This window comes from Perna viridis, chromosome 11, assembly GCF_037379345.1.
Source record: "Perna viridis isolate PV_CMFRI_1.1 ecotype Kerala chromosome 11, ASM3737934v1, whole genome shotgun sequence".
NCBI lineage: Eukaryota > Metazoa > Mollusca > Bivalvia > Mytilida > Mytilidae > Perna > Perna viridis.
In genome coordinates this window covers 24,466,046-24,492,814 of record NC_142455.1, presented here as the reverse complement: position 1 = coordinate 24,492,814, position 26,769 = coordinate 24,466,046, and the positions used below count along the sequence as shown (strand labels likewise).

The window sequence follows — 26,769 nt, the reverse complement described above, 5'->3', positions numbered from 1 at the left end:
TTTTACTATATATATTGAAGGTACTTGCATGTATGTACTGACAAATATATAACGGCGACGCAGGTCAAGACTACAACGTAAGAGGTTGGAATTCCGTTCCTCCATACCCCAAGTCAGAAAATAGCTTGCCAGACAACCTCTAGCATTGCTGGAGTAAGGTCCAGACATGACTTAATGAGTTACTGAACAAATGTGAGCGGGTATATCAAGTGTCTGGCACAGCAATTTAGTGTGATATAACCACGGGTGTCACGGGTGCAGCTTGAGCTTGAAAACATTCCATTCATATGTTCCATTCCAGCAAGAAGATCCGTCCCATTCATATATTTTTCAGTGCAAAATACATACCCATTCATATATTCTACCACATCAATTTGAATTGAGGGAAGATAAATTATGGAACTTTTTGACCTCGGAACATTCTGCAATCCGTTTTTATACGACCGCAATTTTTTTCGGTCGTATAATGGTATCACCCTGCCGTCGTCGTTGGCGGTTATTTTATTTTATTTACGAAAACCTAAGTATTTTTTTCCTATTGTTTGTGAAATGTTAAATTATTGAGCCATAGGAAAAGGCGGAGGGGCCTATAGCTTTTTTTAGGTTTTTGCCCTACTCCTTTTAAAATGAGGGGCTAAAAGGAGGAAATTGGCGATATGATTTGAATAGATAAAAAAGCCTGATAATATTGTTAACCCGATTTTATGATTCTGATGTCAATCTGTTCTTTTTTATTTTGTTTACATGGGAGGCTTATCTTTGTAATTTATCCCTTTGGAGTTAAAGGGATAAAAAAAAAATGGGCCACGCCCTAAAAGCTTTTTATTTTTTTGGTCTGATTTCGAATTTTTCTTTATTGGATTCCGCATGAAAATTCATGCCTGTGTTTTTCAGTCAGAATTGTTATACTCCTTACTGTTTTCGAGTTATAAGGGGTCAAATGGGTCACATCCCAAACAATTGACTGTTTTATTTTTCGTTCGATTTCGATTTTTTTTTAATTCTTATGAAAATCTTAGCCTGCAATTTTCAATCAGATTTCAGAAAGATTTTACGGTTTCGAGTTCAAACGGGCAACACCCCCAAAAAATCGACTTTTTATAATTTTTGATCGGACTTTTTTTCTTCATTGATGATATACGGTCTGTGACATCATATATATAACACTTTGCCTGAGCCTCATCTATATATTGTTTTTATTTGAAGTCAAAACACTGTAACAGTTATTGTCTATGAAAGGTACATTAAAAAACACTGCATTTTAATAAATTTTAAAGTTGGTCATGATCGTTTATTTCATTCCGCTTCAGTAAGAAAAGACGTATTTATATTTGCACTCGTACATGCCATGTGGTTAGCATATGGAATTTGTCTTGCCTCTTTCCACCAAGCATCAGAACGCATATCATACGAATATATATCCTTAGATTCGATCGTCCTCATTGGCTTGTTCCGTCTATACAATTGTCGGACCCCTCCACAAACGTATATCTTTTCTCCAATGGAAGTGATGGCAACAATTTTACGTTCGTCCGGAAAGTCGCTGCCATGCCGCCATCGATTCGTTTTAGTACTGAAAATCTGCATGACCACTGCATAAGAACTATTTGTCATTCCACCTATCAGAAATACTTCATCTTCAAAAGAAATAGCAGAATGATCAAACCTAGGATTAACCAGTCTAGTGTCGACTGTGAACCATGTCTCGGTTTTAAGATCGAAACGTAGAACGATGTCGGAAAGTTCATCCAATGCATCCTTCCCACCGAAAATATAAATCCCACCATGTGATACCACTGACGCATGGCCATAGAGTTTCAGTGGCATTCTATCAAGATTTCGCCAATATCTTAATTCGGAATCGTACATTTCAAACGTGTCAAGTGGGCTACCTGTTGGGTAAATTGATTTTCCGCCAGACACAAAAATTGAATTTTCAAAGCAGCAGGCAGAGAAAGCGCACCTGCCTTCGATTAACTTTTCGCACGTTGTCCATATTCCTAACCTTTGGTCATACTTGTAAACATCTTTCAGCGCGTTTCCAATTTCAGAAAGACGATAGTCATCATGAAATATACCACCAATGAAATATACATCACTTTTGTTTAAAGTCACTAGCTTAAAAAAGTCTATTCGAAATTTTAAATCAAAGGTTGAATGCTGCTTTAGCCCAATGTAGCTTTTCATAGTTATTGGATCGTAAGCATTAAAGGCGCGTTCGCATTTTCCAGTTGAACCACCTGAAAATATTATAAGATCTTTACACATCATTCCAATTCTTTGTTTAGTTGTTGCGATAATGACGTTTTTAGTTGTATCCTCATCGATCGAAGCAGTGGAATTGTTTAGTAAAAAATCCTCGATAATGCTCATGCAAAAGGGGTTCGATTGAACCAACTCGCTTTTTATTATAGTTTTATTTAGAAAGTCCACCGATACAAGTGGTAGACGAACTTTGTGAAAAAGATGTGGAAATAATCTCTTACGTGCTTCAGTATCATAATTCACCCAATTTTCAATCACAGTAAATATAAAATCTTCACACTTTACATAAATATCATCACATTCTAAAATACTTTCCATCGAAATTACGTCCAATTTTAGAAATTCGTCAGTTTCCGCAATGTCTATGAAGTGATGCAAGATAAATTCTTGACAAGCCTTTTCCAGCTTTATACAATCATGGAATTTGCCAAAATTATACATGTCAATACAATTGGACCTGTGTAGTTGACATTCCATAAATTCAACGCAATAATCAACAAGTTCCAGAAGCTCAAACATATTAGACGCCATGAGAATCTCTTGGGCATTTTCAGTATCTATATCTATAACTCCAGAGTACATGAAATTAAGTATGTTTTCTAACGCTCCATGTGTGACACCATGGATAGTTATTCTGTGCTGCGTCATTTCTTGTACTTCATTTGTAAACATCGCCCTGAAAGATATTTTCATTATTTTTTTTAAATTATTACAACCAACTTCGAAGTCTCGGAATCTTTCATAGAAATTGTATTTTCCTAAATTACAATAGCATTTCGAAGACAAATCCTATATAGTGGACCGATTTTCCTCTGACCCTGCAACCTTCCTTTTTTACTTGGATATTGATCCAAATAAAAAAGGAATTCGGATTATGTCAGATATAACTGTACGCATACTGTAGCATGCTCCCAATGTGATGGCATCCGGCTCATTTAACACGTACCTTTATTGACCTGGAGTTTTCAATGTGTTCAAATAGTTTGACCAGAGCGTTAATGTAGAAGGATTTTTAAAATCGCTGGATCTGCCGCTGGCATGCAAAAATTGTTGGTAAGAAAAGAACTTTACACATATTGTACCTAGATTGATGTTTATCCGGCATTACACTACATAACTAGTACCTGAAATAAGGACTATTTGCTGCAAGAACATTTCTGTTACATGGAAAGTCACGTCCATCAGCAACCAAGATGACGTCAGCTAACATCCGGTTTTTATAAAGCTCCCATAATCCATCAAGCAGCTTCTTCTTATGATTACGCTCTCTTTCTAATTGTGTTTTCGCCATTTGCACCACGAAAGAATTTTCAAATCTGTAAAATAGACATTTGCATATTATCTTCATTTTGAATGCTATTTAAAATCATAACGACTCCGATTGACACATTTTTGACTTCATGGTTCGTCTTGTGATTTACTCATGTTCGAAATGTGGTCAGAGAACTAAAACCGACCATAGACTCAAAGTATTGTTTCAAAAAGAGACATTGTTTACCGGGGGAGGGTGTGCGGCTCATAGAATTTTTACCCACCCCATTCATATACCTGGTATTTTTCATAAATACATATTTTTTTAGTTTTCAATTAATATGTCAAATACTGAATTTAAGTTTGTTTTCTCGTTGATCACCTTCTGTCATTTTTTGTTCAGGGTAAATATTGGACAGAAATCCGCCCACTAAAGTCTTTGTGCTAGGGAAAAAAGTGCAAAACATTTATAAACATTTTAGCCGTTATCGTGTTTTATTCATGAATTAGAAATGGCTCTCATTCATATCTACCACTACATGATCTGTTGAGTGCATTATTAAGTACGACGTGCAGTAAGAAGTATTTAACTGCAGTGTCAATAACATTGTAACATGTATTTACAAACAATCATAAATACATGTACATGTATGACAGAGACTTTATATATAAGCTTAGCAGATGGTAAAATATACAAAATGACGATATTGTTTGTCAGATTAGCCGTCATGCCCTCTCCCTTTTCGGGCACAATGCCATCTCAGTGTTCGTCAGATTAGCCGTTATGTTATTCTTATTACTGAACAGTATGGTTGTATTTGTATATTTGGGTTTTTTTTCGTGCTTAGGTTATAAAAGCGTATTCGACTGTTGAATGACAAATGCACAATGCATAAAATTTTCAAAATATTTGAGACAGTCCAGGGGCGGATCCAGGCACTTTGAAAAGAAGGGATGCCAGCAGGGTTTCCTCAGAAAAAGGAGGGTGCTAGTACATCTTTTGCCATTTTTTGTCAATTTTACATATGAAAATGACAAAGTTTCCAATGAAAAGAAGGGGTTCCAACCTCCTGCCCCCTCCATCCGGATCCTCCACTGAAGTCAAGCGCAACAGAGGGCAAATTAGAATAGTTTACATCAGAATAGAAGCGCGGATAGGACATATTTTGACAGAAAGTATACATGTCGGAGGACGAGTGAGACACAATATTAGGACTGACAGACCATATAATTGGGACAAGCAATGAAAACAAAAGCAAAAAAGACAGACAGAACACTTTATTGAGAAAGGTACTAGTGTATATAACAATATCGAGAGAGAATGTGCATACAACAATAGGGCGGAAAGAACACATTATCAAAACAACAGTAGGGCTGTAAATATTGAAACAGTAGTACGGACAGACGGATATTAATATACAACAGAAGGGCGAACAGAGCACCTCATTAGAAGTAAGAGACAATATACATGTACAAGCTAGAGGAATGAACAGGATCGAAACATTACTTTGACAGATTGTATACATAAAAATGTGATCAACAAGACAGAATTAAGAAAATAGAAGGGATGTCAGAACTCAATAAAAGGTAAAAAAAAATTAATTGATTGATTGATTGATTGTTGGGGTTTAACGTCCGAGCAGCAATATTTCAGCTATATTCAGACGATCCAAAATTAAAGATATGTTTGAAGAGATTGTATATTGTAACTTACCGCTATTCTATTATTTGTTGGGCCATTTCATAAGAAATTACACTGTCCACATATGAACGTGCATAGTACACATTCCTTCCAAAATGTAAGTACTAGATTGTGACGTCCCACAACATAACACGTGATAAAACATTGCCTATTGCTTCATCGTCCGATTGCTCACACAAACAAAATGTTGACTCTCTGGGATGAAATTACACGTGTTAATCACAGAGAAGTAAATACAACGTTGTACATGGATTATTATTGTATTGGTTGCCATGGCAACTTAGCGTTACTATAATTATAATGACTAATAAACTTGTGTTCTTACCTGATGTCTTACAACATTTTTATAGGTACATATAAACGTGTCTTGTTTTGTATCACATGTAACCAAATGATAAACATTAAAGATGTTCTTGTATCGTAATAGAAAAGCTTTTGTTCCTCTGCTGAGGAGAAAAGGGGGTGGGCATTAACTGGCCGTAATATTAACAAGCGATGACTATTAACAGGGCGGGTGGCATATACAAGAGGATGACTGATAGTGGGGGAAAAGTAATATACTTCGATTTGATTTGAAGTTACATTAAGGACAATATTAGTTTAATTTATACAAATGCATTAAGTATCCTGTATCCGTGTTAAATGTAGGATTTTAGTGGCAGCTTCATTTTTACCTAATATCAGCTAATATATAAGCGAAGAGGCTGCAAATTTCCCAAATGTACATGAACCGATTCAATCAATTCAAATTGTTAGTTCACATTATAAATGATTTTGATGACATTACTTATCTTGCCACATATACACATATACAAGGTGTTGTAACTACTTATTAACTTTTATCTATATAGCTTTCAGAGAGTACATGTAAGTTGTGAATACATGTATGATTACCTTCTCTATAAATATATATCTCAAGCGTGAACATCACAATATTTCTAAAAATAAATTTTATATTTCATAAAATTATCCTTGTTATTGGAGAGATGGATCGAATTTAATTATACGTTTCCAAAGCTGGTATGTAATTACAGTATAACATCAATTAAGATAAAACCATTAAATTGGCAGTGTACTTTGAGCATACGACTTACTGACTTTGTCCTGTTTAATCCTTGTGGAGCATAGGGCGGGCTACAATCGTTCCCCAATTCACAACTACCTTTTTTGCCTCATTCCAGGTCTTGCCAGTATGGACAGCTCTTCCAGTTGTGTTCTATTCCACAGTGCAAAATTTTACGTTTCAAAGATTTAATCTACATGTACAAACTTTAAAATTAGTGGTAACAGTGGAAGGAAAGGAAGCTCAAATATAATGTTAGACGTGTTTTTAATTTTTTTTTTGTTTCCCCAGTGGGTCGAATCAAATAATCCATGTGATAGAAATGCTACTCACTTTAATTAAAACAAGATCTTTGACAGTGACCGGATGATACTTAGGGTTTTGTGCCTTGTGCCACTTGTTATCAAGGAAACCAAGATTCGATCGGAAATCAAAAGAAGATATTATAAGGATAAAGACTGGACAGGGAAACAGACGACGAAGAACATGAAAACAATCAAAATAACACGTACAAAGAAACAACAGTAAATGAGCAACCCGTACTCCACTAAAAACTTGGACCAAGTACGCCGGTGGGGTAAGCATCATCTGCTGAAGATTTCTCTGAAATGTATCGGATATCGGTGAAATCCTTTGGATTTGGGCTTTAACGGGAGGGTGTAATAGATCCTTTATGGGAAGGGGTGGAATTTGAAGCGTATATCAGGTATTGAAAATTCTTGTTTGTATGCAAAATAGTCACAGGGTTTTGGCATGTTTCACTCATGGGCGGATACAGTAATTGAAGAAAGGTAGGGCGCGCTAAATGGCCAAATACATTAAAAAGGCGCACACCGTTACCGATAAGTGACGTTTTTTGTTCACTTATTGAACACATTGCCCATCATGCCTGGGTCCGTCTTGATTACTTGATACGAAGCAATGTGTCTATTTTCCCTGTCTGGTCTTTGTCCCTGGATTTCCGCTATCAGAATCTTGGTTCCCTTGATTAGTCTTTTTAACACAATGCTAGTAACAGAAACAAAATGTATACATCAGTCACATCACAAAAGAACATATGTCACATTAACTAACTGTGGCAAAAATCAATTGGAAAATATTGTATATTATTGATGAGATAAAATCACCATATTTTATACATCAAATATTCTTTGTGTTTTTCGTCATTGTATTTTATGCTTAACATATTATATAAATGCAGAAATGTTAATGTACATGTATAAAACATCAAACATGAATATACCTTTGGTATTGTTTCTTCTTCAGTGACGATTTAATCAATTGTTTAAACCTTTCAATGAGTAATTTAAAATAAAATTCAAAGATATGTGTGTTTATTTATTTCAATGTATATTTAATGATAATGACGCCGTGTTAGATTTGAAAGCCGATTTCTTTTTCTTTTAGTGTCCATTTTTAAACATTGATAGTTAAAAACATATATGAATTCCAATGTCCGAAGATGACCCTCTCAAAAATGATGTACTGCTTCAACTAAATGATAACGATAATGCAAATGAACCCGGGGACGAAACTGAGGAGAATGAACGGCAAAGTGAAACTGGGGCGGAAGTAACACTCCGAAACCGATTTAAAAATGACGAGGCCTTTCGACAGAAGATCATGGTTTGGGTCTGTCTCTGCTTGTCCACTGCTCTTCTTGTAAGTACCTTATTTCGTGTGTTTGATTTCCATATCGACTTTAGAAGAATGAAAAGAAGAGTATTCATGCTATGAACACGACTTTTTAAAGAGGACGTGTTTGTAAAAAAAAAAGCAGATCTTTTCACTACCAGTGTATCTTGACGATATGCTCCTAGTCGTAGAGGAGTGTGCATATATATATATACACGTGGCTATATAGATTCGCCAGTTACATTAATTTATTATTCTTCATTTTTGTTTTGATAATTCTGATTCAATTAATTAAGATTCTATTTGTTGATCGTGACTTATTGTTTTATTTTGAAATTATCATTTCAACGGTACGTTAGTCATTATTTTTCTAAATTGTTATAATCTGCCTGTTATTACAGGGATGGGATATTGGACAACTCGGACCTTCCCTGCTTGACCTGCAAGACATAACAAAATGTCGTCTTGAAGAGGCTTCATTTTTCCTGACATCAGTATTTTTCGGATATCTACTCGGGACATCGATATGCGGCGTCATTTACCAACGTATGAACCCCTTTCTGCTGTTGTTCCTTGGCATATCTTTTCTAGGTATAACATCGGCAACCATACCATGGTGTGCATATTACTGGTTGATGCTTTTCATGCATTTCATTAAAGGTTTTGGTTTTGGGGTTTTAGACACAGGTATGTATATATCAACTTTTAACTGTTTAAGTGCTTACCAATAGATTTGTTAATTGAAACAAATTCATTTGAAAGCGTGTGCATGATTTTTGAGTTTTCAAGTTTATAGACGTTTTCATTTATTATATAAAATACTTCTGAAGAGTATTTCAAGTCATATATAGGACAATGTTAAAATGATACTGCCAGTGAGTAGCGTAAGCAGCCACAAAATATAAGTGTATTACTGGCAAATTATTTTAAAATTCACGTACTTTACCAGTAATTTTTTTTTTAAATATTAACAAACAATAATTGTATTTAATAATACGTAAACTTAATTGTATTATGGACACTTTAGTCTAGGTTAGTATATTGTCTATTGTTTCTGTAGGGATTTTTGACTTTCATTTTGTCTTTTACCTTTTGTAGCAGGATACCTTTGTTTTTATTTCTAAAAGCCACTTACTCAAATTGTTGTGATGATGGAAATCTTATATTATAATGTCTAATGTTCCTGTTAATAATGATAACAAGAATCAAAATGTAATACATGTTAACATTTTTTTAAGCTGGAAACTCTGTTTTTATGGTCGCCTTTAAGGATGAAAAGACGATACAATCTTATCTTAACACAATTCATCTCATGTTTGCCATTGGTGGATTCTTGTCTCCAATAGCAACAGCACCATTTCTCATGCAACCATTTGATAGTGACGAAGGTGATATGATGAATTCGTCACGTGTATGCATGGTCTCTTCTTTATATAAAACATGCGGAATTTTGAATTCATCAGTAACAGCTACCCACAATTCAAAAGAGAATTTTTCGCTTGAATGCAAATATTTTGGCAAATATGACGACAACCTTTTTCTATGTCATGAAAACGTGACAGAAAATAGGAATAACTCTACATCATCGGATATCAACAAAGAATCAAAATTATATAAAGCATACAGCATAACAGCTACATTCTGTGTCATACTAGCTGTAAGATTTCTGTGGATGTATTTAAGAAACGGTCACTTTTCAAAGAAGATTGTCTCGGAAAATAAGGATCCTGGTAAACGACAACTCTCCTTTCGTCAAAAACTTGCCGTTCTTATAATCATGTGTCTGTTTCTTAGTATCGATAATGGCATGGAAGATACGTTTTTCGGAATGTTTACAACGTTTATAGTCATTCAGTTGGGTTGGACCAAACAGCAAGGATCTTATGCAATATCCGTTTATTGGGCATCATTTGCAATAGGACGTCTTTCATCAATTTTCATCGGAGCAAAAATCGATTTTAGACGATTGTTGTGTTATTACATAAACCTATTTCTGCTGACCATGATAGGATTTTTCGTGTCTGTCATGTATAGGTTTGACATAGGTGTTTGGATCTGTTTCCCAATCATGGGATTTGCTGTTTCAGTTTTCTTTCCATCCATTTTTTTATGGACTGCAGATTTCATGACGGTTGCAGGCAAAGTGTCTTCGTGCCTTTTAGTATGTGCTTCTCTGGGTTCTATGATAAATCCAATACTAATAGGATTCCTAATGGATAATTTTGATGCCATGTGGTTTGCTTACGTCACTCTTGCCAGCGGTATTGTTTTGTGGTTAATGTTTTGGATTGCTAGAAGTATCTCAAAATTCCTCAGAACAAGACGTTCTATCGAAGTTGAAATTGAAGTCTAATAAACAAAAATGTGGCCGTATTTGCTAATTAGCAAATATGACACGATTTTTCTTATGTAATATTGAATGATTTGAGAATATTTTACCTACATCATTTTACTTACAAAAGTTTTTAGGTGTTAAAGCGAAAAGTAACTATGCGTTCAAAAGAATTCATAATTGTAATACAACAAAATGCTTATTTAGGGTACTCCCGATTTCAATAAATTTTTATATCAAATACCAATTTATAATAGTTAAGTGTATAGTTTACTGGTAGTAATTTTTTATGCATTAGTTATGTTTATAACATTACATTACCAATTTTTCAACAATTCGTCCCGCACAGTCACTATATTCGACACCCGACCTCGGCGCAAGAGAACTCAAAAAAAAAGATCTGAAATCTGAGAATATTCTTTACCTTTGTGGTAACTTCATTAATATCTAGGGATCTTATATGACATCACTGTTTAGAATATTCTCAGATGTAAGTAATTTCTGAGTTCTATGAGGCCTGTTGAGATCCCCCAAAAAATTTTATTTTCACATACAATGACTAGGTCACAATATTAGTAATTAAACATGGGTTTTTATGGTCTTATAATTACCGAACATGAAAGATATGTGAATACAAAAAACAAGTACTATCTTTAAAAATGAAGATAGCCGACGCAGTAAATTTTTTTCTTTTTACTTATAATTTTCTACATTTCATGCAAGAAATAAAACATGGCACGCAATTTCAATTTTCGATACAGTTTTTTCGAACGCAAATAGTTATCAGTATTTGGTCAATCGGGAAACAGAATTGCGATCAGGTGACTTGCCTTTCCATGAAAGAGTGTCTTTAAGGTCAAAGGGTCAAAAGCGAGTCCATACCGACTGCGTCGGAAAAAGAGAAAGACATAAGTCGTGTTGTATCTAAATTGGAAAGAAGAACCTTAACCTGATTGGCATCAGTTCGAAAACATACGGACACTTATTCTACTGTAAGTTTAGCATACTAAAAATTCTTTTGATGTCAATTCACGCACTACTACTGTAAAAGTACTATTGTTAGTGGCTTTCGTGGGTAGGTCATATCACGAAATTTGGTTCCCAACGAAAAGGAAGTTCCCATTATTGTGTATACTGAAAACCTCAAAACCTCGAATTCAAAAATCCACGAACTCTTGTATCTTTCCTAATCCCCGAAAATTGGTATTCGCGAATTGAAGTACTTTACACTATGACTTGATTATACTCACTTGCAAATGTAAACAAAGTCCCCCCCACCCACCCGAGGACCTAATGTCTCTCCCGTTTTTTTTTCTGTTGAAGTTCATATGGCTAATGATTATTTTTTGTGTAGTCTCGTTTTCCTAATTATAAGTTGTCATGTGTTACCTATTCTATTATGCTAATTACATTGTCTATATAAATAGTCCCTGTTTCCTGTTTGCACGTTCAGGTGATCTACTGCGATTTCGATGTACACGTATCTAAGTTGTTCCATTATATTGTCGTTAATATAATTTTTTCGCCTTTATTTTATATATCTTTTAATACATTGCAGACGATAAAGGGTCTTATCTTGCAAAGGACTCATTTCTGCCAATATTGCCTGTCCAATATTGTAAATCGATATTGGGCACTTATTTTCGAATAACATGGGAACTACTTTTTGCCTTGGAAACTGTGAACAATATGGCGGCCTCCGTGTCGATGTCGCTTAGAAAATCAGTCATACATTTTGCACGTTTTCTGCATGTAATGTTTCTCCTCATTGAAAATAAAAAAGTTTGAATATTGAAATCGTGACTTGTTTTTATGTGATGTATAAATAAATGATGTCCGAGTATTTTTCCGTACTCCACTGCAGACGACCTGTAGTCGTCCGCAAATGTCTTCCGACAGTGAAACGGAGCCTGCATCACAATTTAACATCGACTGATCGCCGACATTAAATTTCCATAATCTTAATGTTAACATGCATTCACCGCCGAATTCCATGCATGAATGACCCGTTTCGTGACGTCATGATGCAGTGAACGCTTTTGACAAGACTTGTCGACATTTTTATCAGGTGTAAACAGTTACCTTTTTCATTTGTTTTATTGTGATGCGTGGTTTTCACGATATAAAGTTCAAAATAAATCATAAATTTATGAACTCATTTTAGCGCCCATTGTCAACAAGTGCTTCAGAAAAGTGCGTCGCCGGTTACACAAAAAAGGAATAACTCAGCCCCGCAACCGTAGTGTTGTATAAGAATCATTTTTCGACATGGAATTACAAAGAAAATATTTTTCAAAATAATTTTAAAGTCATTTACATCATAAAAATATTTAGGTTACAAATACAGAAAGTATTTTCTCCCGAATGTATTATTTTAAAATGAATTGGCAGACTCGTATGGATTTGCATACCCATACTATCGCTAAGATATTACTTCGCGCTGTGTCGTCAGAGGCGCAATAGATGTACTTTTTGTAAACCACGTAAAACAGCGATTTTACATAGAATTGACTTCAACCAATGTTTTTTTTTTTATTTGGAGGATAAACACAATACAAAACTAGTGTCCTAGCATACAATATATGCTGAATATGTATTGCATATTTATTGGCCTTAAATACAACTGGTGTGTAGAATGATTTAATTGACACAGATTCTTGAATCCATCACAAATGAGAAAACATATAAGCTTCTTATACATGTATTTCTTGCATTGATAGTCCTGAAAAATGCTTGTAGTGTGCATTTTTATACCAATATTCATCTATTTTGTCAAATTTTGTACATTTTATACATTTTGGTCACTTTTGGGTTATATTTTTGACAGGGCAAATGTGACCACAGCCAAGAAACAACTTCATATTTAGTGAATACATTCATTATTACATAGTTTATCATATGCAAAAATATAAATTTGTTTCTTGGGTGTGAACATAACTTCTGGATATAAATATGTTCTAAAAATGACAAAAATCACAATTCTCAGCAATCTTTGTTAGATGACGTACAATTGTTGCACAATTACGACGTCATTACAATGAATTAATGCCACAAAATATTTTCCCCCTATATTTATATATTTGACTACATGTATGTTATGAAAAACTTTCATGTTATGACAACAAAGTTGATATTTTTAGGCAATATTCACACCTTAATGTTCATAACCGTTGTTGAAATTTCGTGAAACACTGCTGATTTTATGCTTTTAGTTGATGTCTTATGATGGACAACATTTCACCAAATAATAAAATGCTTCTCGTTTCATGAGACTTGAAAATGCAGAACGGCTGAGAACGGATTTAATATCATAGTAAAACATTTAGATGGACACAATCGCCCTTTATTGTTTGATTGCTAAATTTTGCTCATTCATATTGACCTTGTTATCTTGTATTTCTCACATTAACAATAATCTCTTGAATAATAACTCACTAAAATATATGTTTAAAGCTAATGCGCACATCATGAGTACAAAATTAAAAATAGTGTAAAAATTTCACAAAACTCCAATTACTAAACACAAATTAATCCAAATCATATTTTATTAATGTAGTGGTAACTAAGGCGGTGACAGTCTTTTTACACAAATGTCAAAAGTGCAAAATTTGCAATTAGATCAATTATCTATTTGATCTCCATCTGTAAAGTTAATTATCCTTAGTTGTGTGTCATGATGAAGTGATTCAGACAGTTAAGTATATTTATGAACGTTTTTGTTTTCATAATCTCCTGGCTCTGGACAAGTGTATGTCCTTGTTTGTTGTGATAATGTTAGACTGCAATTGAGATGTATGGGAATGTGCTGGCCAGTGTGTGAAAGTTTGAGTTCTTGAAGATTGTTAAAGTGAATGGATGTAGATTATGTGACATAGTTATCATGATTATATAAAGATCTGTATATAAATATGTATACAAGGAATATGACATGACTTAAAACTAGTGCCTAGAAACAACTCGGTCACACAATTGGTGTACTAAATAACAAATCTTTTATAAGGTCCATTCTGGTTTTTATACATTTCATACAATAAAAAAAAAGTTTCGATCACTAGACAGATTGGTCAAATGCCTGATATAGAATTGTAAACGTTTTCTGCCTGAAGCTAAGTTAACTGTTCTTGCCAATTTACATGGTGAAAAGAATCAGTATTTCTAATGTGTGGGTTTCCTTTTACATGAAAGGTCGCAGACCCAGTAACTTGAAAAGGACAATGAAGGGTTTAAAATTCCGATTTTGAAAACCGCAAACTGATTAAAAGTAACCTTGTGAATGCGACCAATCATAAGATTATTATCAAAAACCTCTGTCTGGCTCCCGTCTTTAGGTAGAAGCTGTCTGTTAGGCTGGTGCCACATACTAGTATTAACCGGGCTTGAAAGTCTTTGTATATCATCTTGTTGGTTGAAATGATCTTTTCTGGTAAACAAGTATGTGCCATGACCTTCCATAAGACTTGTCTGTGTAAACTGTCAAATATCTTTGCCAAGTCGATGAAATTGGTATAAATTGTTGCATTCCATTCATTGCTTTTTTTTACATGATTTGCCTTAAAGTGAAGATTTGGTCTGCACATGACTTTCCTTTTGTAAAGCCCACTTGTTCGTTTGTTAGGAGTGGGTCTATTATTGGTGACTCTGTTTTGAGGATGACTCTACATGGAACTTTACATGTGATCGATAAAGGCATGATTCCTCTCCAATTGTTTGAGTCTGCAAGGTCACCTTTCTTGGGCAGTTTGACTAGAAGACCAACTTTCCACTGACCAGGCGCCTGCTTTATGTCCCAGATATTGTTCAGAATTCCGTAAGGACCCTATGTGTTACCATTTCTTCTGCTTTTAGCATTTCTGACTGTATCTCTGATCACATCCATGTACTTTCCTATCTTTTAGTGTCTTAATTGCTTTGTTTACTTTTCCCAGTGTAGGACTGCCAAGTCTATGTCTATTACTTTTACTGACGGTGTGATGCTTGCTTGTACCAATGGATCCTCTCTGTTTAATACCCTTTCAAAATGTTCTTTCAAACAGGGAAGTTCTTCGTCTTAACTGCAAGACGTTGTACCATCTAATTTCTTGACAGCTGTTTTATAGCTACCAATTATAATTTTGGAGATACGGTATAATGTGCTCATATCTTCCTTTGCCGCTGTTTCTTCTGCCTCTGTTGCTAACATCGCGATGTAATCGATCTTGTCCTTTCTTGCACTATTTTTTAATTAATTTGTCTTTCTTAGCACAGGTAACTTATAGCCTCTCCTGTAATCTAGGTAATTTTGCGACAAGCAGTTTACTCTTAGTTGTTTTCCTCAATTTGATGTTGTCCCATGTTTCATTTGTTATCCATTCTTTACTCTCTTTCTTCTCCTTAGTCCTAACGTTTTTTTCCTGATTCCACCAACACCATGCTAAAGTCTTCAAGGCTTAAGTCGTTTGGTCCCGAAGTAACAAATCTGTTTCTAACCTCCACTTGGAATGCCTTTCTCATCTCAGAGTCTTTCAGTTTCTTTGTACCCAGAAGTGGTGTTTTCTGTTCTTTATTCCTTGTTTTCCTCAATGTCAATTTTATTTTCCCCAGAACAAATGCATGGTCGCTCCCAACATCTGCATTTTTCAAGGCTAAAATGTTGTAACGATCCTCTCCATCTTTTCCTGATAATGATGTGATCGATTTTGGTTTTAGTGTGTCTATCTGGGGATGTCCATGTCCATTCATTTATGATTATATGTTGGAAGATGTTACCTTCTATAATAAGCTGATTTTCCTGGCACAAACATACTAATCTAGTACCGTTGTCGTTGATGCTTCCACATCCTTGTCTCCCTATTTATGCGCTCTAAACCTTTATTCTTTGATCCGACTCTATATTAAATATTCTAGTATGACAACTACATCGTGAACTGGTGTTTCATTTTTGACTTTCTGCAGCTGATTGTGAAAGTTTCTGTGTCCTCATCCTCAGCATCTTCATCGGGGAGTAGCAAACCCCTACAGTCATCTAGACATTCAATTCCTAGAATTCTGTCACTTATTGGTTTCCATCCAATCAAACATCTGGTTGTTTTGATGTTTGTTATTAGGCCTACTCTTTTGCTGTGATGGTCATCGCTCCTTCCTGAGTAGATGATTTGAAGTTTTGTGTTTAGTTTTTGGGCTCCTTGCCCAGTCAATCGTGTTTCACAAACTTCTAGCATCTCGATGTTATTGATGTGCTAGCTTTCTAATTTGGTAGAGGGTTCTAGCATCTAAACACAACTTTAGGGGTAATGGTATTTGCCGTCGGGATGTTATCCGTCATGGCTCCAGTGTCCTGGATACATGTAGCATATGCCCATTCCCCTGGTTTAGCTTCTGACGTTTCGGTTTCTGTAGCGTATTTCTATTTACGTGATGGGGTTGCTGGCCCCAAGCACAATCCCCCTCCTTTCTTCCCCGGGCTTTGGACCGGCCATGACAGAGTAGACAATACTTGTTCTTTAAATATATCGTATCGATGTTTCATCAATTTCAAATTAAAATTATGAGAAGTATGCAGTATAAGCATGTTCTTATTATCCATCATCGAGCTGCATGGAACGGTTTTGAACTTGTTATATAACAAGGAAATACAATTCCATATAGGCGATTTTCCCCATTAACCACCATGTCGATAAAATAAGAAAAAAAGTTAATTTAGGATAACATTCATGTGAATACCATTTTACCTAACAGGTTCACAGGGTACTATTAAGTAAAAGTCTTTGTAAGAATCATGCGAATTCTGTAATATGTGATACAACCCCAAAAAGGCTACACATGTTTGTATGTTTTATCAAGTTTCTTTATAGGTCTATATGCTGAAATGTATATTTATTATAATTATTTATTCCAATCTGTCTGCTCTTAGGATATAATGAATATAATCGACATTTTCTATTGTATTTTAGTGTCATTTACAGAGTTATCTCCCTTAATTTTGAATCCTGCAGTACATTCTATATAATTGTTATCTCCTAAAAACAGGTATTATATTAAAAGTTACATGTTAATTTGTGTTTACAATAGCATTTTAAACAAAATATCAAAAACAAAAATATGTTGGCTTTCCAACCATCACCAGGTTCACATTTTGCGTGACACTTATCTGGAGTGCTACTTAATATCAAATCCAATTTTGAAATTAATTTGTGAATTCCACTCATGTGCATTGTGAAATTAATTTGTAAAATCCACGCACGTGCATTGGTACCTCTGATCGTTCTTTTTCCTCTGATATAAAACTACAGATATAAGCAATTTTCTGACAATGTTTTGTACATCTTTATATATTCCATTTTCAAACGCTGGTCCTGTTGTACCCAGTTCATACTAAGAAGGAATATTTATCAACAATGAGTTTAATACAATAAATTCTGATGACTGGATATACAATAAACCTTAATTTAAATAAGCAGTAAAATCTATATGTTAGTGTGGTACTTATGCAGTGACAGTTAGCCTGGCAAATAAAAATAAGAAAACACAGTTTAGAAAATATATTTCATGCGACAATTTATAAGTTTTCCTTCTATGTTCAATAAGCAAAACTTACCAGGTTCTGAAAATAACCAAAAATGAGTTTCAGAGTGCAGATTTAGCTTAATAGTTTTGAGTGTTTTTTTTTTAAGTAGTGAAGCTCCTTTGACACTGTTTCGGAGCAAGTAAAAGTAGCTATATCTAATGAACTACGATAATTTTTGAACAGATACATTTAATGTCCTTTAAAATCTTCAAGTATGATTTATTGCTATATATCAAATTTAATTTCAAATAAGCATGCGATTATACATATATACTAGTAGTTGGTATTGTCGAAAGTTTTATGAAGCTTTTTGAATATCGTATTTGGATTTTTATATTTGGGATAAGTTTTCACATTATTTGTTTAAATGATATCACCTAAATGTGAATTGCTCCATTGTTTTTGATAGAACTCCTCCGTTACAAGTGTCTAACATACTATTGGATTATACTGTTTTGCAATATGACGGTTCAGCAGGATATGCTCGCCCTTAATAACCTGATGTCACTCATGATTTTTTTCTGAGAGCTCATTATGATAGCGTTTTAGTTTTCTGTGTTACGTCTTCTTCATTTATTCATATTTTAATGTAGTCTATTTCATAATATACTGATTCACGATATTAGGTATAAAGATAGTCTTTATTTCTTGTTTTCACGTTTAGGCCATGTACTTGGGTACACGTATCTGAATTGTGGCAGTATTGACGCTTCGATATTTTTGCCGCCATTTTTATTATATATGTTTTATTGTATTGTATTCGTCATATTTCCTTCCAATAATTAAAAACGTAGGTCATTGAACCTAATCAAACAATCACAGACATAAAAACGCTTATTTGTCAGTTGTTTTAAAAATGTAAGCACAAGCGTCATCAGTGCAAATGAGGAGTTCGTTTTCATCTTCATTATACCCCATTGCTCCTGGGCAAGTAACGTACTGGATTTCTTTAGAACTTTGACCATCGCCTGATATATGAACAATGTTGTTGGTACCATAACCAGCGACAAAAATGTTTTCATTCTTATCAATAACGATTCCACTAGGTATCGCAAGTACTGAAGTATTTTCATACGTCCATAGCCGTTCTCCTTTTTCAGTGCAGCATGAAACTGTATTACTTTCACCACCACAAGTGAAGTACAGTTTTTTGTCATTATACTTTATGTCGGAGAATAATTGAAAATTTACTTGAAGCAAACGTTTGTTTTTGTGTTGTTGCATGTCATACTTAGTAAGTCCATCTGATTCAATGCAGATGAATATAATGTCTTTATAACCAGATGCTGCTAAACATTTTGACTTAGGTTGGAATGCTATTGTGCCAGTTACGTCGAATGTTTCGTAGTCAACAAACGAAACAGTGTTGTCTATAGAAACAGCATATACTAAAGAACTCTCGATACGAGATACGCCGAAAAACGATTGTTCCTCTTTGCTTGATAGAAGGGTGTGAATATGATCTCCATTTTTGTTGCACATACTAAGCCGGTCTACGGGACATTCGCTGTTGTATTCAGTAAGCAAGACGTTTCCATTATTTGTCATCAAACAACCCGAAATTACCGTGTGTGTCGTCTCCTCTGGTTTTGCTAATTCAAATATAATTGGCGTATGCAGTTGGAGTATGATAGATGTAGCTGTGTTTGGTACGATGCCTATAATTTGTGCTTGTTTCTCCTTTTCTTTTGTGAAAGTTGTCGTGCATGCACTTTTTAGAAAATCAATCTCCCCTATATACAAATTTTCAGTTATCTGAGGTACCTTTTTTTTCAGTTTCAACACTGTTATTTCTAGTCTATCGTCATTTTGTAATTGTTCTATTCGTTTTTCAATTTCAGATACCCTGACCTGTAATGAAATGACACTGAAAAATGCTTGTTTATCAGACGCATAACTCTGTATTGCAGATAAATCTGTCGATAATTGTTTAACCGTTTCAGACAACTCCGTAATATCATGTAGTATATTTTTAGTTTTTCCAAGAATGTTTAAACTTTCTTTTCTTAATGCGTCCAACAAGTTTTCTTCAAGCTGATCAAAATACTTGTTTATAGACCTTCTCACCTCTGCCACTTCATCTTTGATTTCATTTTCTCGATTTTCTGTATCCTTAATGTGTTGAGTCAGTTCTGACATGAGTTTATCGAGGTACAAGTTCGTGTCATTCAAAGACAATCCGATATCATTAATTGGTTGTGAATTTTTGGAATCTGGAAATAAATCTTTCAGCAGTAAGACATTGCATGCTTTATGTGACGTCAATACACATCTTAAACAGGAAGGCGAGTTGTGTATCGTGCAAAAAGATTCATATTGCTCTTCATGATAATCGCAAACGAATTTAAGTTCTTTTACGAATTGTGGAAGCTGCATATATTCGCGAACTGTTAAAAGGGAATGACATTTTGAAGCCTTTGACTTAGAATGATGATTGGTGCATTCAGTACAGAGAAAATCTCCACAATCTGAACACCAAGAAACAGCTTCTATGCACGTAGGATCACACAGTGTACAAAATTTCTTAATAGTATCCGCCATGTTTTATTTCCGAAATGACCTGAAAATAAAAAAAGTACAATTAGTTTTTTGTTTGAAATAATATATTTTTTATCGATGTTTAGTATCCATATGGAAATAATTAAATTTGAATGAGCCATCCTATGCCAATTTATCACAATATGGTAACTTCTGGCCACCATATACTATTTAGAACTATCGTAAGGTGCTTCAATTTGAGCCAGTGTACCAGCAAAAGGACATGCACTAGCAAGGTATTGACATAGGGTGACACGAAATAACCCAAATGATATTTAAAGATGACCAGAGGTAACCTAATAACATGTTGACATGGATTAACCAAGAATTATCCAAGGAATAATATGATATAGGGTGACCAGATTTAACCAAAGGGGTACACCGATATAGGCCAAACAGCCTATATATAGCCAACAGAGGTAACAAAAAAGCAATCGATTAGTAAAGGTGACAAGAAGTAACGAAAGGTATATGTCTTTATTATCCAAGGACCACATTAGGTACAGACAAACATACATGGAAAACATTAATAAGCATGAATATGTATGTAATGTACAAAGGTTCACATAAATGTTTTCAGCTGAAATTATAACATATAACATATAACATTAGAAAAAGAATAACATGTTGACTATCAAGGTATTCTAATTTTGTGTAGATACAACATATAAATTTGCATAAGTTGTTAAGATCTGGTAGACACTGGCTGTTCATCAACTCATTAACTTTTATAGTATTCGGTCGGCCATGAAAAAATCTAGATTTTAGATATAATTCCCTTTCATTGCTAAGTGACGAGCATATGAGTATATAGTGGTGTTCATTGCCAATATCTAAGACTCGTATACACTATCTACAAAGTTCTAAAGGCAACTTATGACTACAAATGTAAGAGTTATAAATCTGCGATAAGTAATATAGTTCTTATCCAAAATTCTTTAAAAAAAGGTTTGAAACTCTATATTTTCCTTTAAAAGCCTTTGGGGAGTTGCATACCATTACAAACTGTTGTTAAAAATGATCTATAAATGTTAGCTTCATTGAACTACAAACCATGATAAACTTGGGAACTTGGGAAGTTTTGTTCGTTCCACGAAAAGCATTTACCACATTCATCTAAAATAGATTTCGCATATCTAAGCCAATTGATATTTTCCTATTGCTTATGTGACAGGCTGTATAAAATAAAGACGGTGAACTGTAAGGGAATAGTTCTTCACGACAGCAAGGCATGCACTCAGTCGGTTTCTTGGAAATTATTTTCATAAAGTAAGACTCAGCTTGTTTGTTAAGACCTAAAACGCCAGGCTGTGTAGGTGTGAACACAAGCCTTTTATTGACGATGCAGATTTGGTTAATCTGTATCAAAAATTGAACATAAAGGAAACAAACAGCTACAGTGACGTGTGCCATAATGATGTATGTTGGTCGTAGAGGATGCAAGATATTACGAAACCTGACAATATCCGATTTCAGTTGTACCACTACTGATGGCGGTGAACACAGGTACATATGTCTGTACAAGAACGAACGTACAAAAAACAAAACAAAATAAAATCACCAGAACGTATGAAGATTCAGGTATGTTTTTGAAATAAATATACACTGTAACACTGATGAGTAATAAATGTGCACGAGACAATGCGCTGGAAATCAAGTATGATTGTTTTCTGTCCTTTGAGTGTTGTAACTGTAATGGATATGCACACACATCTTTTAAATTATATGTCAATATCTTGCTATTTTTTGGCGTCATGAAATATTGGCCACATCTAATATGCGCACACAAGCTTTGATTAATATACAAATATAAAAGAAAAATTCTTTCCTCATATCAGTCATTATGCTTCCAAAATGATTTGATCTAGAAGGTATATATATTACCATATTTTATTGCCAGCGCGTTTAGATGTACGTTGAAACAGGAACATACATTTTGGATTCAGTCTTTCTTGTAGTTCACAAAGGTCTTGACTGGGCATAGAGTTTAATACAGATGATGATACTCTATGCCCAGTCAGGACCTTTGTTTTATGTGTCTATTCCCCATTGTGTTCAGGTTGTGTAAATTCCAGTAACTCTAGCAAAAGAGTTGTCGATCTGAATGTTACTACAAGTGTTGATACGGTTGCTCCTATGCCCAGTAAAGACATTCAACAACAAACATGAGTTCTTTTAATATGATGAACTACAATCACCAAACATTAACAACTATGGTCATATTATCATAAGCCATAAATGATTACTCATGAAATATAATACTACCAGTATATTTTTTCAAAGTGTCGAAAACTTTCTTTTTTGATAATGTTATTAAAATTTTGTTTTCTGTAGTCAACATTAATTTGACAATGGTCAAATGTTTGAAAAAAATTTACCCTATATCTTGATTTTTACAGAGAAGTGTAATAAAGCAGTTGTGGCAGTCATGTTATATGGAACACCACAATAAGATACCGAACTTGGTTCATATCTCTTAAATGCGTTCCATAAAACATAATATCGCATGCACTGAACTGCCATAATTGTATAAAATAGATTAATCAGTTGCTATAAGAATGATATATTTATATAGGGAGATCAAGAATAACCCTAGAGCTATATTTAAATCATGTGACCAGGAATAACTCAATGTGAATATTTATACAAAGTAATTAGAAACACCAATTTTTTTTTTCAAAAGGCTGGCCATATGTAGTCAAGAGGTATATTGACGTAAGGTGACCGAGACTGACCTAATGAACATGTTGATAAAGAGTAACCAGGAGTTAGGCAAGGGATATTTTACAAAGGGTAACCAAGAGTAACTCAAGAAATGTTATGATAAAGGCTGAAAAGAATTAACGCAAAGAATATATGGTAAAGCGATACAAAGTGTTACCCAATGGATATTTGCTGTATAAAATAACATTGGATGATGACGAGAGGGAAAACAACAAACATGCTGTTTTGGGCTGATTTTTCTTTGATATAAAATGACCAGGGGTAACCAAAGGAATTTGTTGATATACTGTGAGCAGGAGTAACATAATGGGTTAAGTAAAGTTACTCTTACATGTGTCTACAAAAACCTAACAAGGCGTATTAATATTGGTATTGTCTGTGGGTATCCTATGGAAATTGTTACCTGATTGTATACACAAAAATTTATAAAGTAATTTATTGTAGAATTTCCGACTGCGACAATTCCATTATTACAGTATAGAAAACCCGGTAGATTGCAACTATCCTAAAAGCTTCTTGAAACTGTTTACTTGCAATTGTAAACCACAAGCTTCAAAATTAAACAGGAACTTCTAGGCTTTAGTTTGACAAACTGGCTTATCGGCTTTCTTAGTCTTTCATTTTTCGCTTCTTCGGTTTTATTAACTTTTATCTTGCTCTGTCGAGCTTAACCAATAAAGTGATCCAAATTTGCGAGTAAGTGAGGGTTTTTTTAACGTCTTTGACTACTCTGTCGGGGCTCGCACGGATGACTGTGCAAAGTTGCAATGAAGTACAGCAGTATATAACAAAAAGCGCGGACCTTGCCGAAAGCACCAAGAACCTGAAAAGGGTCTATAACAACCTTAAGTGTAAAGTGAGGATTAACAATACTGTCTCCGATTTAAACCAAACAAATGAATATAGTATGATAAATTTGAGCATTTTGATCATCTACAAATTATTTCTAATATACATGTATATATACTGCATTTTTTCACAATAACACGAACAAGAGCCGATAAAGCATATGATGTAACAAACACTGTGTAATAGTTGATTTATAATATACTTTGAAATAAGTCAAATATTTTTGATAACATGATCGTGTCACTGCTTGTAGAATTTTTTTAATTTTCAGGAAATAGCCGGAAAACCCTGTGATAAGTCTTCCGAACACTAACGAAGAGGTATACAATTAATTCCGGAAGAGCACCTTTATTGGCCTTATAAGAAAACCATTTTCGTTTTAAGATTTATCAAGGTGTAAAATTTTGTCTTTATTTTTAAGTATATATGATAAATAAGTATATTGATCATTTACTTCAACCGTCTCACCTACCCATCCGTCACACCTTTTGCTTGGGGAAAAACATGTCAGCCAAATATTAATTTCAGAGTTTTTGCTTTTTCGTTCAACATCAAGACTCTGGTTAGCAATATTATCAATGGTATCTGTTATCACCATTTTCTATAGATACACTTTGTATACTGAGTTTCTGAGACACATGAACTGGGTGATATACTTAACATTTATTTTCTGTATTTTGTCATTTACTTTACTCTACCAAAGCCATAGGTAGAGCTATTTGTTAACACGGAGCCATCAAATGACATTGATATTTATCCCAGGGCAAGTGGTCTGTTCATTCACAAATATTTTGACCCCTGGTTGTCCAAAGTCCAGTTGGAAAGGAATCGGTAATGTCGTTAAGGAATCGGGGTTATTGGAGCTTCATGTTCATTGCCAAGGTTTTATACAAAGCATAATTAATTTACAACTAACCTTATATGCTTAAGTGGCAGCATCTATCCATAATTTATAGTATATAGTCTGTATACTTAGTAAGTACCTACATTTGATATGAGTTACTGTTAATCTTTAGATTATTGTGAAATCAATCAACTTTCGGTTTCACCAATAAAAGGGAGATAACTGCACGATGATAACGTTAAATTTCCTATCGGACTTAATGGTTTTAATGCTTATACAAAATAAAAATGTAAATGAATATGTTGATATTGATAACCATATCATAAATGCTTGTATATTGCAAATGACGACCAAGAACTGATTAATAAATTGCATATTTTAGGGGAATGTGATGTTTCTCCTGTTCGCCAGTCAAAAATAATTGTAAATTAGTTCGTTCATGACAGAGGTTGTTGAATTCATGTAAAAGTACACAGTTGTTCTTTGTAAATGGTCGTTTAGGAACAGACCAGGGTATAGGTCAAACTACATTTCATAATTCTTTAATTGATTATGTAATTATTACTCCTGATTTATTTAGGGCTATTATAGACTTTGATATATTACCATATGATCCTATTTTTAGTGACATTCATTAGCCTGTATGTGTAAGCTTGACATATGTTCAAATATAAGATCTGACTGTGATCAGAGTCCTGTTACCGGTCGGTAGATTTAGATCTGTCTGTGATCAGTGTCCTGTTACCGGTATATTTAGATCTGCCTGTGCCCAAGTGTGCTGTTACCGGTAGATTTAGATCTGACTGTGATCAGTGCCCTGTTACCGGTAGATTTAGATCTGACTGTGCCCAAGTGTCCTGTTACCGGTATATTTAGATCTGACTGTGATCAGTGTCCTGTTACCGGTAGACTTAAACCTGACTGCTCAAGTGTGCTATTAATACTCACGGTAGATCTGAATCCGTTCAGTGTGGCGATTGCGGTGATAATCCTCGTGATATTGACTTTAATGACTCTGATGTTGCAATCACCCGTGAGGGTGGAACGCATGTTAAACCAAAATGGTTCAGTGACCGAGGTGCAGTATTCAAAGAGAACCTAGATGTGAACCAGATTGATGAACTATTAGTTAGATTGGGAGACATTGATCCCAAAACCACAAACATTGTAACAATTAACAATATAGTTGAAAACTGTAATAAATTATTGTATTACCAAAAATGATGTTGAAGGTGCAGAAATGTTTGTTAAACTTCTAACAATGTCAAGAAAAATTGTAACAAAAATATTGTCATTGTATTTTAATAGTGAATGTTACTCAAAACGTAAAGCTAAAAATATCATTATAGAGTACGTTCTGTGAAAGCAAAGAATATAAGAATATACTGAAATAACATAATAAAATTTGTAAATATCAAAAGGCAGTTATAGATAAACTAAGAGGTCTACCAACCTCAGATCCTAAATCATACTGGTCATTACTGAATAAAAGTTGTGAAAAGGGTAAATCGACCCAGCAAAAAGTAGCTGTAAATGTATTCTTTTATCATTTTAAGAATTTAAATAATGTTGTAAATGATGTTGATATTGTTTTACCAGATAATGTTACTGAATATAACACTGTAATCAATGAGCCTATTGGTGAAAAAGAGGTTGTAGATGCTATAAAATCATTAAAGAATGTAGTAAAATATGATAATGTAACGGAGGTGATTGTAGCTAGTTGATTTTTTAATACTATTGTTTACTTATCAAACTGTTCACGTGATTTGGCTTTGGTCATGTGACATAATTACCGATGTAAATAGTCGTATCTTTCATTTTGAGCTTGTCTCGGTGTTTTACGTTAAATGTCCGAGTCTCAGTATATTACATAAATTCAGTTTATTTCGAAACGAGTTTCACTCAGATCGAGTTCATAACATTTGAGTTGATATCCTTGCTCTGATTGGTTGATTCATGTTGAACGGAGTATTTAAGCGTGTGCGCGGCGCGGTTTATCGCTTCTTCTACAGATAGCCAG

The 26,769-nt window shown here is 34.3% G+C and overlaps 3 protein-coding genes across 5 annotated transcripts; 1 reads left to right on the top strand and 2 right to left on the bottom strand.

Annotated features, from left to right (window-relative positions):
* Window positions 1-1,173: 1,173 nt before the first annotated feature.
* Window positions 1,174-6,487, bottom strand: LOC148603471 (kelch-like protein 40b). 2 transcript variants are annotated; one of them, XM_088551283.1, is made up of 3 exons: window positions 6,313-6,487; window positions 3,390-3,581; window positions 1,174-2,941 (listed from the first exon to the last, which is right to left on the bottom strand). In XM_088551283.1, the coding sequence occupies exons 2-3, from the start codon at window positions 3,554-3,556 to the stop codon at window positions 1,297-1,299; spliced, it is 1,812 nt and encodes a 603-aa protein (XP_088407409.1). In that variant the 5' UTR covers window positions 3,557-3,581; window positions 6,313-6,487; the 3' UTR covers window positions 1,174-1,296. The 2 variants fall into 2 exon arrangements, with proteins under 2 accessions (XP_088407409.1, XP_088407408.1); XM_088551282.1 differs by lacking the exon at window positions 6,313-6,487 and adding an exon at window positions 5,231-5,470.
* On the top strand, window positions 6,165-12,045 carry LOC148603470 (sodium-dependent glucose transporter 1B-like). The gene is made up of 4 exons (XM_088551284.1): window positions 6,165-6,238; window positions 7,689-7,943; window positions 8,318-8,603; window positions 9,155-12,045. Exons 2-4 carry the CDS (start codon window positions 7,734-7,736, stop codon window positions 10,267-10,269), a joined length of 1,611 nt encoding a protein of 536 aa, XP_088407410.1. The 5' UTR covers window positions 6,165-6,238; window positions 7,689-7,733; the 3' UTR covers window positions 10,270-12,045.
* A 6,461-nt stretch (window positions 12,046-18,506) lies between these two features.
* LOC148603469 (uncharacterized) lies at window positions 18,507-24,977 on the bottom strand. Of its 2 annotated transcripts, none has more exons than XM_088552881.1 (2): window positions 24,890-24,977; window positions 18,507-20,351 (listed from the first exon to the last, which is right to left on the bottom strand). In XM_088552881.1, exon 2 carries the CDS (start codon window positions 20,330-20,332, stop codon window positions 18,626-18,628), a length of 1,707 nt encoding a protein of 568 aa, XP_088409007.1. In that variant the 5' UTR covers window positions 20,333-20,351; window positions 24,890-24,977; the 3' UTR covers window positions 18,507-18,625. The 2 variants fall into 2 exon arrangements, with proteins under 2 accessions (XP_088409007.1, XP_088409006.1); XM_088552880.1 differs by having other exon boundaries at window positions 24,819-24,964.
* Between the last annotated feature and the right edge of the window lie 1,792 nt (window positions 24,978-26,769).